At 44.9% G+C, this 16,153-nt stretch overlaps 1 protein-coding gene across 1 annotated transcript; it reads left to right on the forward strand.

Annotated features, from left to right (window-relative positions):
* Positions 1–273: 273 nt before the first annotated feature.
* On the forward strand, positions 274–15,230 carry GPR37 (G protein-coupled receptor 37). Its single transcript, XM_035128404.3, has 2 exons — positions 274–2,353; positions 13,832–15,230. The coding sequence occupies exons 1-2, from the start codon at positions 1,340–1,342 to the stop codon at positions 14,648–14,650; spliced, it is 1,833 nt and encodes a 610-aa protein (XP_034984295.3). The 5' UTR covers positions 274–1,339; the 3' UTR covers positions 14,651–15,230.
* Positions 15,231–16,153: the final 923 nt, after the last annotated feature.

Here is a 16,153-nt window from a genome sequence, read left to right on the forward strand (position 1 = left end):
AGGCGCCATGAATAGAAACGCCCGCGAGGCGCCTCCGGCTCGCTCCTCTCAGGATCTGGGGCGAGAGGGACAAGCGCCGCTCGCGACGGACCCCTGGGGGAGCGGCGCGTGCGCACTGCCGCCCGCCTCTCTTCCCGCCCCCCCTTCCCTCTTCTCGCTACAGAAGCCGCCACAAAGCGCGCAAGGAAGGGGGGAGCTCGCGTGAGGGCTCGGCGGAGGAGAGCGTAAGCCGCCAGGGGAAGCCGTGCGCTCGCGTCTGGTAGCCCGGAGGCGGGGAGAGGGAGGGAAGAGCCCAAGCTAAGAAAGCCGAGCCGAGCTGCGTCTCCCTCACAGGCTTCCCAGAGCCGCGCACGGACAGCAGCATCGGCGGCGGCGGGTCCCTCTTCCGCTCAGTCCGCCCAGCCGCTTAGACTGGAGGGAGCAGCAACACGTTGCTGTGGGCGCCCCTGCCAGCCAACTTGGCGCCGCTACCCAAGGCAACTTTGCAGGCGCCAGTGGGGCGGGAAGCCGCTCTCGTTTCATTGTCCTCCTCCTTATTCTGAAATGCTTCGTTCGGTGGCCGCCGCAGCTCCGCCTCAGCTCCTTCGCCGGCGCAGCTGTTGGGCTTCTCCTCCTCCCGAGGCGCACGAAGCGCCTTGATCGCGCGCGCGCCGGCGACCCGCTTGTGTGCGCGACCCGCTGGGAGCGGCGACGATGGAGCGCTTGGCTCGCGGCTTCCCCCCGGGGATCGCGCCCCGATGGCGAGCCAGCGGCTGAGGGCGAGCTCGGAAGGGCGCGAGCAAAACCCCCCAGGCAACCGTCGCTGGGAAAGGCGGAGCGCCGGGTGGCTCTCCGTGCGTGGCTCCAGCAGGACCGTCTGCACTCGCAGCCTCCGTTCGCGATCGGGGTTGATGCAACTTTTGAAGACCTGTCCCGAGAGGCTGCAGGAGGGGGTGGAAAAGACACACACACACCCCTCTCTCCTGGGCAAGGAGATTTCTTTCTTTTATTTTTCTGGGTGAGGTTGGGCTCTTCTCTTGTCTCCAAATCGTGGATACGTTTGCTGAGGACATGAGTCGAACTTGATGAAGCCTGTGCAAAGGAAGGAACCCTATGATTTATTATCCACCATTCTCCGGATCATTCTGCTTATCTTTTTTTTTCAGGTCAGCTCAGTGCTGTTTTTCTAGACCCTTGTTCTCTTAATATGGCAATGGTGCCCATCTGAGCGTTGCTGGGACTGGAAAGGAGTCCTGGGTCCAGCTTATGGGTGAAATGGGTGTGACTGGGAGCTCCACCAGCTTGGGCAGTGGGTGTTACTAAAGAAGCATTGGAGGGGACCCAGCTCCTACCCTAAACCATGCAGCTTGTCAAGACGACACCCCTTGGCCTGGTTTGGCTTCTGGGCGCCCTGTCTGCCTTTGCCCATGGAACATCTCCCCAGGTGCCAGTAAAAGGAGATGGCCTTGATGTTGGCAGAAAGGGCAGGGAGTGTGGATCGTGGTGCCAGGCGGTCACTCCACTGCCCTGGCGAGTGGTGGCACCCAGGACTATGGGTGGCTTCCCTTTGGGGAGTGTTGCTCAGGCTTCCCTGCAGAAAGGGCGTTTAGCTAGATCCAAGGCTACAGCTGGAGATTTGGGGGACTGGGGTCCCTTGGAGAGTTATGATCGTGCCAGGGGCTGGACTGCAGCACAAACTGGCCAACAAAGAACTCACCCGCTGAAAGCCACACATCATTCCAATGGCCCTTTGGAAGGAAGTGGCGAGAGCCAGCTGAATAAAGACCTTTCTGTAGTCTTGGAGGCTGGGAGATACTCTGATCTCCCTGGGGCACAGGTACAGAAGAAGGAAGGCAGTAGAAACCCAGGAAGGCATGTAAGAACCAAGAGGGGAGCTGGGCAGTCCCAGGACAGAGGGAGATCAGGAGAAGTCAAGGCTCTCACGGATAGCCTTGTAAGGAACGTCAGTGACTCAATGGACAGCCAGATGACTCCTTCTCCTGGGCCAGAAAATGATTTTCCCCAGGCATTGCCTTTGAATGGTTCCACAGATGGCTCTTTCAGGAATGGTACATTCCGACCAGCCCGGGTCAAGAACCCTTTCTACCCGCTGACTGAGGAATCCTATGGTGCCTACGCGGTCATGTGCCTGTCGGTAGTGATCTTTGGCATTGGGATAATGGGCAACATGGCAGTGATGTGCATCGTGTGTCACAACTACTACATGAGAAGCATCTCCAACTCCTTGCTGGCCAACCTAGCCTTCTGGGATTTTCTCATCATTTTTTTCTGCTTGCCTTTGGTAATCTTTCAAGAGCTCACCAAAAAGTGGCTGCTGGACGATTTCTCCTGCAAAATTGTACCGTACATCGAGGTAAGCACAATGAATGCAATAACCTGTAATCTCATAATGGCTTTCACAGGCTGGAATCGTTTGTCCTGTTGCTCTTTGGTCTCCCATAATGGCTGAACAGTCACAGTAGTTAAGAATTATCCCTCTCCTGGGGTGAGAATTCTTCCAGGAACGTTCTGTTCACTCCCATCAGTTGTTCTTCATAACCTAATGGTTGGATGTTGTCATGTTAATTTGGAGACGTGAAATATTTCTGCTTGCTTATTTATTTGACTCAGGTGGTGCTTAGCGGCTTCATAATTCTTCCACCCACCTTTGACTGGTTCAGCGAGAGTATTTATGTTTTGAGTTGCTGTAGTCCTGTTGGCTTCAGTGAGATCAGCACCTTGATTGTAAGCTCATGATGTGAATGTAAGTCGATTGAAGTTGGCTCTGATCCTCATGCATGGGAGCTTCCTTCTCTGCTGCATGTAAGGATTGCTACCTGTACTCGCTTAGGGCATTTAGTAAGACAAGCTGCGTTTGGAAGATGGGGTAACCATTTTTGGACTGTTCACCCCCTGCATTTTTATTTTAAAAGCGGATTCGAAGTGATTCAAATAAACCTTACTTGGAAATACATGTTTTATGGCTTTAAGTCGAACTGACTTCCCATATAAATGCATTTAGATCGGTGTTTAATAGGCTTAAATCCAAATATTTCACTTTAATTGATGGACTGGGCTACCAAAAAAAAACCACGGTTAAAGGATGCCGATCCTGCACTCACACTAAAAAGGAACATATAATCAGGGTACATCTAATTCAAATACATGCATGTTTTCACATGTGTGCATTGACTATATATGAAAGTACTTGATGCTCAAGAAGCCACGCTTAGTGTGTTGTGGAGAGAGAAGTTGCCTATAACTCTTGCTTTTGCCAGTTTTACTGCAGAAGATGAAAAATATTTTCATTCTCAGGTTGGAAAGTAATGGATTGAAGGATGTGGCTTGATAGTCAGAAAACCATCAAACTGATGGATGCATTATTAATGTAACTGGTTAGTTCCAAACGCCACGCTTCTGTCTTCTTTTCTTTAAATGCCTCAGGTTCCACTTAAATCCTTGCCTCTTGGCAAGAGCACAGATACTCTGCCAGGCCTTCAGCCAGCTGGCCAGAATGTTGCCACCATTCAGGTTGTCTGTTTTATTTATTTACTGGGGCGCATGTGTACCCCACACCCACACCCACAAGCTGGCTGATAGTGCTGTAGAGTAATTCTGGCAGGCTATGTGTGAGAGAAACACAATATCCATTTAACTAACACCAGTGGGGTAAGTGAAGATGAAAAACAACAACACACTTCTCATTATATTTTAAGAAGGAGATCCTGTTTGTTAAGCATGAAACTATTCATTGAATTGTATTTAAATTTGACTAGCATGGGAATGGAAGTGTGGGTGTGAACTTTTTCTCTTTCTTCCCAATCCTGTTGTACTGGGAGGCGCACCAGCATGAAGATCATTGCCCAACAACTTGTAACTGTCACAACTTTGATCTGTGACGTGAAAATGCTCTCCTTTAGGGTAGAGCCCTAAACTGCATCACTCCTCATACAACACAGCTGTTTTGAATAAACATATCCCTTTTCACCATGTAACCAGAGCTGTTTATAAAGTTAGATGTCCCATTAACAACTGCCAGTGTTCCTTTACTGTAAGTCTAGTCATCGTCAGGCAATTGTCAATGAAATCCATATCTGGATTTTAACTGTGTAGTTGCTACATTTGGTTTTGTTGTGATTTCTTCACCGTAAGGCAATTCTGGGAGGATCTGTGATCCTGGAAAGCAGCATAGAGATTGTTTAAATGAGTGGGATGAAATTGTAAACCTGCAAGGATGTGTGCGAACTTTCCCCTGTTCCTTACTAGGTCAGTGTTTTGCTTTTTTTATTTTAAAGGTGCATTTGTGGTATTAAGAATATAAGATGTGGATGGGGGAATCTGCAGCCCTTTGGATGTTATTGAATTCCAGCTCCCATCAACCCAGCCAACAAGACCAATGGTGAAGGATGATGGGAGTTGTAGCTGAGCTGGGAGAGTTGCAAGTTTTCATTCTCTAAGAAAAGTCCCAATAGGTCATGCTGAGGACTCATATCATATCATCCTGTTTCCAACCATGTCCAAACAATTATTTCCAGGAAACCAATGGATATGAAGGCAACTGTGTATGCTGGATGACAAGTACCTTATTTACCTGTCCTGACACTATGTCCAATAAATATTTATTGGATGATCAACATGACAGAAGAGAGTAAACTATCTTTTCCCATTCACTTCCTCTGTATCATTCTTAATTACAACATATCCCTCTTTGTCCTCTGTTTTTCTAAAGCAGGTTTTTTTTTGGGGGGGGAGACCCATGCTAAAACAGGACTGGGCTTACTGTGTCCCATTTGGGTATTAGAGCAGGCTTCCTCAACCTTGGCCCTCCAGATGTTTTGAGACTACAATTCCCATCATCCCTGACCACTGGTCCTGCTAGCTAGGGATCATGGGAGTTGTAGGCCAAAAACATCTGGAGGGTCAAGGTTGAGGAAGCCTGTATTAGAGTTTCCCCATGAATCTGGTATACTTAGAGCCGTGTTTCTGAGCTACCCAATTTAAGAGACTGTCTGATGTTATAAGTGAATAGAGGCTGGACAAATGGCCAACTTTTGCCCTCTTAAGTAAGCGAGGTTCCCATCCTGCTTTGTGGGAGAAAACTCCCATGAATAACCTATGTTCTATAGCCCCCAGAGTGTACAAAGGCAGTAACTTAGCACACTGTTGCTCAACCCATGCTCATGTTGCTGCATGCTCATGTGCAGGTGAAGCAATTGGGTTATCGCTGGCAATTTAACTGTTGAGCCGAGCACTTCTCATCCTGCTGTGTTCAAAGAGTTGTTCTCTGAAGTCCAACCCATATTTCATCTTTGAGGTATGATTGCCATATCTCCCTTCTGACTAGTTCCCATGTCATCAGTAATATATGGATATTTTTATCATGTAGGTGGCCTTGAAGGAAAAAGAAGGCTGGTAGGCAAGATTACCTGAACTTGCCTGTGTGGTGTAGTGGTTAAGAGCAGTAGACTCGTAATCTGGTGAACCAGATTCACATCTCCGCTCCTCCACATGCATCTGCTGAGTGACCTAGGGCTAGTCACACTTCTCTAAAGATACTCAGCTCACAGAGTGTTTGTTGTGGGGGAGGAAGGGAAAGGAGAATGTTAGCCGCTTTGAGACTCCTTCAGGTACTGATAAAGCAGGATATCAAATCCAAACTCCTCCTCCTCCTCCTCCTCCTCCTCCTCCTCCTCCTCCTCCTCCTCCTCCTCCTCCTCCTCCTCCTCTCTCTTCTTCTTCTCTTATCTATATGCTCAAAAGATCCAATCATTACCAGTATGACATGTACATAGCTGCCAAGTTCTCCCTTTTTTAAAGGGAAATTCCCTTATGCTAAATAGGCTTCCTCGTGAGAAAAGGGAAAACTTGACAGCTATGGATCTAAACAAAGATTTATGAAGAGTTTAACCAAGCTTGCCCCAACCTCTGCAGTATTCATGCCTAATAAATTATGGATTTCATGTTCGTTTCATGCCACAAAATCATGAAGATTTATTAAGGCCTTGGGCTTCTGGCATGTTTCCAGTATGAATCTCTAAGCTCCACCTGGGACAAGTTGCTAGGAATATTTGGGTGTGGTCTATTCTGTTGCATTAGTTTCGTCAAGTCTCTGGACCATAAACAAAAGCATTTTGCTGTGAGAGGGATTCTCTTTAAAACCTTAAAATCCAATTTTATGTTAATTTGCCTTTAGCTAATTAAAACAACAACAATGGAAAGCAGCTATTTAATTTCTAGTGTTTTCTCCTGAAATTATTCCGAAACTTTAGTTTGCTATGGAAACAATATTATTCATTTACCGCATTTGCATTTTTCATTTGAAATCTCTTTTGTTAGTGGTGTAATAGCAAGTCTGCTTAAAAACAAAACAACTGAAAATTGTATACAGTTTAAATTGTGTATACCAAGTAAAATGACCATGCTGTCTGGAAAATGTATTGTTTGTGTTCTTCAGACAGTTTGCATATATTGGAAATTAGTAAGAGACTGCAAGAAATTGCTTTTCATGGCTGCAGCCTCAATGCATTTTCTACAGAGGAGAGCCCTGGATTTCATTGGGAGTTTTTCTTATGGAATGAAACTTGCAGCCTTAAATAGAACCAAAAAATAACAACAACATGTAACATTTAAGCTGCAATCAATTGTTGTAGAGTAGATCCATGGAAGAATTCATATTATAGATTGCAAACAGGTACAAATGGTTGTGACATTTTCTCACCCTAGGTATTATGCTATTGGTAAGGTAGTTATTTACAGGCCACTTCCACTGATAAAGGCCCCTTGGCTCACACTCACACAAACTTGAGTGATCTATAAATCAGTGTTTCCCAACCAGTGTGCCTCCAGATGTTTTGGGACTACAACTCCCATCATTCCTGACCACTGGTCTTGCTACGGTAGCTAGGGATGATGGGAGTTGTAGTCCCAAAACATCTGGAGGCACACTGGTTGGGAAACACTGCTATAAATGACTCCTTTGGTGAGAGTTTTGTTGATGCTGAATACATAACAATACTTGTTAAGAGACACATCTCCTAGTAGGCGGATCAGTTTATGAGCCTGCAAGTTAACCAACCAATTGCACCACAAGGAGGTTACTTAATCCAAATTAACAATACTGCATTTCCCCCAGTGCAGCTATTTGTGTTTTAATTACCCATCACTACAGCTGAGTAGGTGCTAATTATGCAGAAAAATAGTAATGAGAACATGCAAAAAAAGGGATAAAATTTCATATATATTTCTGCGCTATATATTGTTAAAATGTTCTTTGCAATTACAGGCAACCCCCAATTTACACAGGGCTTACGTTGTAAGGGACCACATGTTTATGTGAAATCGTGTATATTTGAAACACCACTGAAGAAGCCTGTGAATAGCCCGTTCTGCCCTCACCCTGCCCCCCCCCACTGTCTTCCACCCCTTTTATGACATTTTGGGGTCACTTCCAGGTTTGGTGGGAGGCATGTGCAGTCACGCACACATCGGAAGCGCCTCAAACGGTCGCTGCCGGTATTGTTTTCTGAATCTGCATTTTTTAAAATTTAAAGTATAGGCCGCCTCTGTGTAAAGCACATTCTTGGCTTGGCCACAGGGAAATTTTAATTGATAGTAGAAGAAGTACTCAAAAATGTCCTATCTATATTAAACTCTTTCCCCACCATCACCTTCCCTTTGATTTTGTAATATGTTCCTTATTATCTTTTCAAGATAATGAAAATATGCCACATGAACAAAGATGGTGCATTTTGAGGGATTATTCACATGCTTTTTATGTCTGGAGGGTGTGGTCATTCCCTCTGTGATATGCAGAGATATTGAGAACCATGACCTGGGGCACTTGTAGTGGATGGCAGAAGACTCTGAGAAGGCTAACGGTCAGGCTGCTTATCTTATTGAGAGCCCTCCTGGTCGAACCACACAGGCCTGCCACTTCCTCTAACTCAGTGGTGAGTCCCCTTCCATGCCTGTCTCCCTACCTGCACAGAAATTAAAGCAAAGGTAAGGCACCTTTGGTTCACTAACCAGCTCTTCCAGAGAGGTGGAGCCTACTACACTCCAGAGGGGGGGGGGGCAAGATCATCTTGTACATCCCATTGCCCCATTATAAGATAAGGGCTAGAACTGCTTGGATAGGGCTGGCTGCAGTCAGCGGGAGAAATGGATTTGTCAAAGTGGGTTTTGAGGAGAGAATTCTGCAACAAACAGGTCTTCCCTCCACACACCTGGGCTGTCATAAAATGGCCATTTGTTTCACTGGTAAATAACGGTAGTTTTAAAGGCATGCTTATTCTTGGATCTAAAGCAATTCCTTGCAACCAGGTGTACAAACAGAAGCAGTGCACTTCCCCAGTCCATGTTCTGACTTAAAATGCTACGTGTCCCCTACTCATGGCACCTTTGCAGTGTGGGGAGGACTGGAGCAGTGCTCCACGATACTACAGTATTTTGTTGAAGTGGTTCAAAGCGAATTTGGCAGAGAAAATTGGATTGGGCTTCCAGCCACAAGTCCGCAAGTTGTGTGTGTCATAAGATCGATAGGTACAGGGCTAATGTAGCTGGCTAATTCTGTGTCCCACATTTTCTTTTCTTAAAAAGCCTGAAGTTCCATTTAAATCCTTGCTTCCTGGCAAGCATTCCAGTGTTCTGCCAGCCAAGCTTTTGACCAGCTAGTAAGATTTGTTTTTGATCATTCAGATATTAGAATGGCTTGCGTCTCTCACTGTTCATTTCCCAGTTCCCTCCCCACATCTTAAAAGATGCAAATGCAGAAAAAGTAACAGCGGAGCTGGCTCTTCGTGATCCACAAATACTTGTATCGGGCTTAAACTCTGAATGTTGAGATTTCAAAACAGAAAAGGATTTGTCTTAGACTTGGCAGAAAACAGAGGTCAGCAATATTGGGGGAGTAAAAAAAGCTACATTTGTTATCTCTGTGCTACAGAATTAGTTCTGCCTGTGCTAGCCTTGGCATTAAGCTCCCTTCTGAGTTTACACAGTAGAGGATGGCAGGATTGCTCTTTAAATTTGAGAAGGAACATTGGAAGCTGTACATAGGAGTCCAACCAGTGATCCATCTAGCTCAGTGTTATCTCTCTAGGGTTTCAGACCATGGTCTTTTCCCAAGCCTTACCTGGGGATTCTGGGAATTGAACCTGGCACCTTCTTACATTGGGACCCAGGTGGCACTGTAGGTTAAACTACAGAGTCTAGGGCTTGCTGATCAGAAGGTCGGCGGTTCGAATCCCTGCAACGGGGTGAGCTCCCGTTGCTCGGTCCCTGCTCCTGCCAACCTAGCAGTTCGAAAGCACATCAAAGTGGAAGTAGATAAATAGGGACCGCTCCGGCGGGAAGGTAAACGGCGTTTCCGTGCGCTGCTCTGGTTTGCCAGAAGCAGTTTTGTCATGCTGGCCACATGACCCGGAAGCTGTCTGCAGACAAACGCTGGCTCCCTTGGCCTATAGAGTGGGATGAGCGCTGCAACCCCAGAGTCGGACACGGCTGGACCTGATGGTCAGGGGCCCCTTTACCTTCTTACATGCAGAGCAAAATAAATAAAAAAATCCTTCCAGCAGCACCTTAAAGACCAACTAAGTTTTTATTTCGGTATGAGCTTTCGTGTGCATGCACACTTCTTCAGATAGAGCAGGTGCTGTACTGTACCACAGAATCTGTAGCGCAGAAACAACAAGGCAACAATACCAATAGCACCATGATGCTAGTTTGAAGGAGCTTGTATGCCAACAGCTTGCAAGACCTCAGCACCACTTCTGACGCCAACTTGGCAAGTTGGTCAAAGCATCTACGTGCAGCCAGTCCACCAACAGAATCCCCGGTCTTAGGTGCCCTTTAGACGTCACTCCAGCTGTGTGTAAGCTACGTGCCAATTCTGTGGAAAAGATGGCCCGTGCCACATAGTTGTATCATACAGGCACAGCTGCAAGTTGCAGTGCGTCTCTGTTAATGGGAAAGCAGCTCCAGCGCTCTTGAGACTACATCTAACACAAATGCAATATCAAATGAACTGGGAAAGGGCAATTCATAGTGGAGAGACCAGGGGTCCTCAACCCTTCTATCCCTAGGGCCGAGTCGAGATGGCTGAGAAGACCCACAGCTCACAAAATGGTGGTGCAGGTAGATGCAGTCACAGAGTACTGGCACGTGGAGGTCGATTTTGGCATAATCAGCTGGCAGCTACTGGCTTCACTTTCTACTGATATCGAATCCACCTTTGGAAATTTACTTTAAAATATGCCAGAGTGTTTTCCTTACTTGGCAAGGTGTTCCATAGTGCAGCTTTCCTCAAGCTTAACTACAGACATTTGCCCTGGAGCTGACGTGACTCAGACTCTCCATTTTAGTAAGAAGCTGCTGATCCAGAAACTACAGTACTGTATAAGCAGAGAGAGCTTTTTCTTTTATATTTTCCTTTCCTCACATGCTTCTTACCAATCTCCTGTAATTTCTTCTCCTGTTCTCCTTCCACACTCAGCTTGCACCTTATTCCCACCCCCAAACTGCCAGATTCTTTCATTCCTCCTCCCTGTTCTTTTCACATTCACTTCTTCCTCCTCTAGCACCCTCCTTCTCTTATTTCCTTCCTTTCAATTCCCAATGTATTTATCATTCTAGTAGTATAATAAAAATAATAATAATAACAAGGGCCATTTCATCTCACTTGCCAGTTTCCTTCAGCACCTCCACTGACCATTTTCCCTCAGAGGAAGAAAACCTTCCTTTCTGTCCTTCCTCCCTGAATTTCTCTGCCTCCCAGACACCTTCACTCAGAATTCAGGGGGGTTCTGATGTTGGCATTGGCCCGTCACCGTGTAACTATATGGTAAAAAATTAAGAAATGGGTCCCCAAACACATGTTTGTCCTAGGTCTGAAAAGCTTGAAAATAGCCAGGTTTAAATCCATTCATTTTGTTGGTATAAATTAGGAACCTCTCTGTCTTTTCATAAACTAACTGTCTCCCACTTTCACTTGACCTATAATCAGTGCCCAAAGGAACCATTAGAACAAATGCTAATTTAAGAGTGGACCAATCTATCTCATTAGTGTGCGCGCATGAATTCACAGTTTTATTTTGTTGATATTTTATGGTTGATGTGAACTTTCTTGAAGAACCCAGGCTGCATTCACATGGAAGTTTATTCCGTTTTCATGTTGTTTCCCTAACTGTAGGGACTCTAATAGAATATCGGGCAAGTTTAGTGCTTATTTTTTTTTGCTTCCACGAAAGAATGTTTGCAAATAATATGGGAAGGAGTGCTAATCTTGTACTATATTCCACCAAGGTAACAGCTCTTGAATCGTGTGGTGGCTCGCAAACTGTGTTATATGAATGGCCATGTGATTGAGCACCCTGACATCAGATTCAGCGAGTTGGCTCTGTTTCACAATGATGGCGTTCATCTTTCCGATCAAGGAAATGATGTGTGGTTGGCCGATATCACCAAAAGCATTAGGGATTGGTTGCAGCTGTGAGGGTATTGGCGGCGAGCCTCGTTTGGTGCGGGTGGCGGTTAGGCATTGGAATATGTGTACTGTGCTGGAGGATAGGGTGTGGCCATCACACTCCTCTTTTGGGTATTCCGTTAAAGGAATCTGGCGGTCGTGGATCCTGTCTGATGCCCTTCTGGGGGCTAGGGCCATGGCATGCCCGCCGATGATGTCAGGGGAGGCTTCCAGTTGTATTTGCATCAACAAGCTCCTCCCACTGGTTTTTAACCCTCAAAATGACTCCCCGCTGAGCGGGGTGGAGTCATGCATTGGTGGTTCTGTCCAATGCCTAAGCCAATGCCTCTCACATGCTGTAGCCAATAAAGTTGTGGCCTTATTTTGCCCATTAACCTAAATTAATATGTCTCTGTGTCTTATTTCGCCCTATGCGGGTGGCGGGCTCTCGACTCACAATCCTGACTATATTAGGTCACCTTTGTCTTCAAGGGTGATCTTAGGACAGGCAAGAAAGAATGTCCATACAGGACATTGGGCTGGCAGAGAGGAGAGGGAGCACCTTCTCTATTCCCAACCTAGAAATCTAGCAAGCTACTGCAGAAGAGAGCAGCCTCTAGCTTGCCTCTTCTGCCAGCAGGCTAATAAAGTCTGTGGACTTATTTACAAGGCTGTGTTTGAGGCGGGTGGGTGGAGTCGCTGCACATAACGCATTTGAAGGTGCTGGATTCTGTTGCAATTTTTTAAAAATGCAATATATGAAATGATGACAATTATTAATGCAGGTTGTTTTTTTTAAAACAAAAGCAACCCTGCAGTTGATAAGACTTTCTGTACTGTCACACAAAACTTTAATATGGGGCATAGCAATAGTTGCCCAACCAGAGCATCATGGTACGTACAGTACTTCAGCGCTTACATCGCTCACTGGTATATCACTCGCAACGTGTCTTTTGAAGTGGATTAAAAACAATAATCTCATTCTGTCATAAGAAATACTCGGTGAGGTTTTTAAGCAATTGTGCAATTTCTGTTTCAGAGACTGAAACTGAGAGATGATTGAAACTTGGCCTTCATGTCGGTTGAGTTAATAGTTAAATGTACGGGAATACGCTATTAAGAATGGATGGGTTTTGAAGCCAAGGTCACAAGACTTAATTTTTTTCTGTTTTAGTAGCTCTGTGATGTTAACAACAACAACAACAACCCAGCTTATTTGTTAGCTATTTTAGCCCTGGCCTGTTCTTTTGACCTAAGCTTTACTACCTCAAAATGGGGGCATATGTTTTCTGCTTCTCAATTAAACTACACATTTGGTTTGTGTTTGCTAAGCTTTTTCCTTCGACTGTATCCCTGACAGTTTAACTCACTAAATTAATAGATTTGCCTACCGAAAAAAATATATTTACCGTTCTTCAGCTGTGGCATAATTAAGCGTGTCTCTCATTGCAGGGCTCCATGATTCTCGAGAAGAAATATCAGAATTGCTTAGTTGAGCTAGAGTTTACCAGGTTTTATCCTAAGTGCCTCATGTTTTGCAGGGATATTGACTTTTAGCAATCAGATATGCCCATTAAATGCTGAAGGCCAATGTGTGGGATACATTTCTATAATTGCATATAATTACACACTCTGTCCTTGCGGAACTTTTTATGAGATGTACATAAACAAGAATATTTCAAAATTATGATGGGAATCTGCCTTCCTTTTGAAATGTGCCTGCTATAGAATCTTAATTATCTCAGTGAACATTAAATAAGCAAAAAATTACAGCCAGCTGTCCAATATTTTAAGGGTGTTCTTGTTTTTTTGTTTTGTTTTGTTTTTATTGATGTACTGTGTAGATGCTGGGCTAATTTATAATAAAGGCAAGACTCGGGGGGGGGGAGGTAGAAAAATCTTTAGCAGTTCCTGTTTGTATTCCTTCAAAGCTCCAGTGCATCTTGACAGAGATTTATTTACAAAAAAACAACCTTCGGAAGAGCCACCTTTCAGTATTAAAACCAATGGGAAATTTGCATAGAGTAAACCGGAAACAGTAAGAGCGCATGCAAAAGGTCTAGGCCTGGGTGATGTATCAATATGAAACCGAATCGTGAGAGCGATTTTAGAATTTCCGGTCACGCAGCGTATCGAGAATCCCCAGCACATCGCAATGCCCACGGATCCCGTGCGCAACCGGAGGTACCACTGTAGTCGTTTATTTCCTTGACATCTGATGGGAGGGCGTTCCACAGGGCGGGCACCACTACTGAGGAGGCCCTGCGAGTTGAGACTGATGGGAGTTGTAGTCTGGAGCGCATCATATTGCCTACCTCTGCTCTCTATTAAGGTGCATATTTCAAGTCCTTGTTCAAATTTAAACTCACTTTTGTATTTCTCCCTATCCAGGTGGCATCCCTTGGAGTAACTACCTTCACGTTATGTGCCCTCTGCATAGACCGTTTCCGCGCCGCCACGAACGTGCAGATGTATTACGAGATGATTGAAAACTGTACGTCAACAACCGCCAAGCTGGCTGTCATATGGGTCGGGGCTCTGCTGCTGGCGCTCCCTGAGGTGGTTCTGCGCCAATTGACTAGAGAAAACTCCGAAGCCAGTGGGAGCCCTCCTGTGGAAAGGTGCGTGGTGAAGATCTCTCCCCACTTGCCGGACACCATCTACGTTTTAGCCCTCACGTACGATGGCGCGAGGCTCTGGTGGTATTTTGGCTGTTACTTCTGCTTGCCTACCCTCTTTACCATCACTTGCTCTTTGGTGACGGCGAGGAAAATCCGGAAGGTGGAGAAGGCCTGCACGAGGGGAAACAAGCGGCAAATTCAACTGGAAAGCCAGATGAACTGCACAGTTGTGGCTTTGACCATTTTATATGGTTTCTGCATCATTCCTGAAAACATCTGCAACATTGTCACCGCCTACATGTCCACGGGGGTGTCTCAGCAGACTATGGACCTTCTGCACCTTATTAGCCAGTTTCTGTTGTTCTTCAAATCCTGTGTGACTCCGGTTCTCCTTTTCTGTCTTTGTAAACCATTCAGCCGAGCCTTTATGGAGTGTTGCTGTTGCTGCTGTGACGAGTGCATCCAAAAGTCCTCCACCGTCACAAGTGACGATAATGACAATGAATATACCACAGAGCTTGAACTCTCCCCTTTCAGTACTATACGTCGTGAAATGTCCACATTTGCCTCTGTTGGGACTCACTGTTAACTCACCCTTTTGATCAACACGCAGGTCCAACTTGCAAAATCGGTCGGGGTTGTTCTGTCGACTTCGGTGGGACCCTGGGTTTTACGATTCGATTTGATTTCAACATAGTTTATGTTGAGGAACAAGAAGCAAACGGAAGTCCTGTAAGGCCTACTGTAAACTGGTTTGCATATTAACATTTGCTTTGAGAAATAAGTTTTAGTCACTAAAAACAAAGACATACTGCCAATGTGGAGTTATAAATCATTTCATATATGGTGCTAGTGCTCTGTGTCTGAAGGGAAGGCAGAAGCCACTCCTATGTATCATTTAATTTAATTATTTTCCGCTAGAAAATAATTTAATCATTTAATTTAATTATTTTCTGCTAGAAAATTTTCTGCTAGAAAATAATTGGCTGCTAAAAAACAAACAAACCTACATTGAGAATGATCCAGCTCATGCTAAGCGTTTCTGAGGTCCCAGGAAATGGTGCATGAAGCCATCACCTTGGTGAAGCTATGGAGGTCTGATTCTAGTCAGTTCCTGGATGGGGGGCCGTGGGGGAGCCATACTTACATTGCCTTCTGTTCCATGTTGGGGGAAAAAGATGGGATATAAATGAAGGAGTGGAAGAAATAATGCTTGAATCCTAATCACAGTTAACCTAAGAACCTTCACTGAACACATTGAAGTTGCTTGTGAGTAAATGTGCAAAGGATTCTCTATTGTGCCACCAGTTTCCCCTGTAGCAATTAGTGGTCGACAAATACTAATAACCCCATTGATTTCAGTGGAAGAAAGTGAAGCATATTCTTAAATCTCCTTCAAAGTCAATGGGACTTGAAATTGTTTAACGTAGGCTGAACCAGGCACATTGTTCTCCCTATTGTTCTCCCTATTTTTATGAAAATATATGGTTTGAAGTATTTAAGAATAGTTTGGAGCCCCTTTCATGGGACATTAATTTGTTATTTTATAAATAGTATAAAATACTTGAGCTTCATTCTTTGCTGAGCAGCTTTTTAACGGCTCTACCAAATTATTTCCACAATGAGGAAAGCCGTCATTTGTTTCTTTGCATTAACTACAAAACTGAATGAGTCATAATTGCATAGCACTCTTGGCAATAACTTGTATTGATAGCGGAAGGCTGATTCTCTCTTCTTATATGAGTAGCAATTGTTTATTTTTATTTTTAAACAGCACTAGAGCAGACTATATTTACAAATGTATGCCTGGCTCCTTGGTGCCTGCCCATTATTGGATACCTCTAGTTTTACATTATTGCACTGAATTGGAAGTCAAGAGATATCTGCACAGTGGCTTCCCAATCTTGTATATCTAAAGGAAATAACCTGTGTTATTAAAACAAATCCCATAATTTTTCAATGTACAATGTACAGTCAGAAGATTTGATATTTCTACAATGGGTATTTCCTTTCTAACACATAGATGTAGATTAAGTTATTATGTTCTTTTCGATCCATGGAATTTCCACTCACATCAGGGTGTATTGCCTGT

This window comes from Zootoca vivipara, chromosome 9, assembly GCF_965207765.1.
Source record: "Zootoca vivipara chromosome 9, rZooViv2.hap1.1, whole genome shotgun sequence".
Taxonomy (NCBI): Eukaryota; Metazoa; Chordata; class Lepidosauria; order Squamata; family Lacertidae; genus Zootoca; species Zootoca vivipara.

What these genes read in the sequence shown, in the direction of transcription:
- GPR37 (XM_035128404.3), top strand. Translation starts at nt 1,340, where the DNA reads ATGCAGCTTGTCAAGACGACACCCCTTGGCCTGGTTTGGCTTCTGGGC. An exon ending in AAATTGTACCGTACATCGAG is followed by an intron (nt 2,354 to 13,831) that starts GTAAGCACAATG and finishes CTCCCTATCCAG; the next exon opens with GTGGCATCCCTTGGAGTAAC.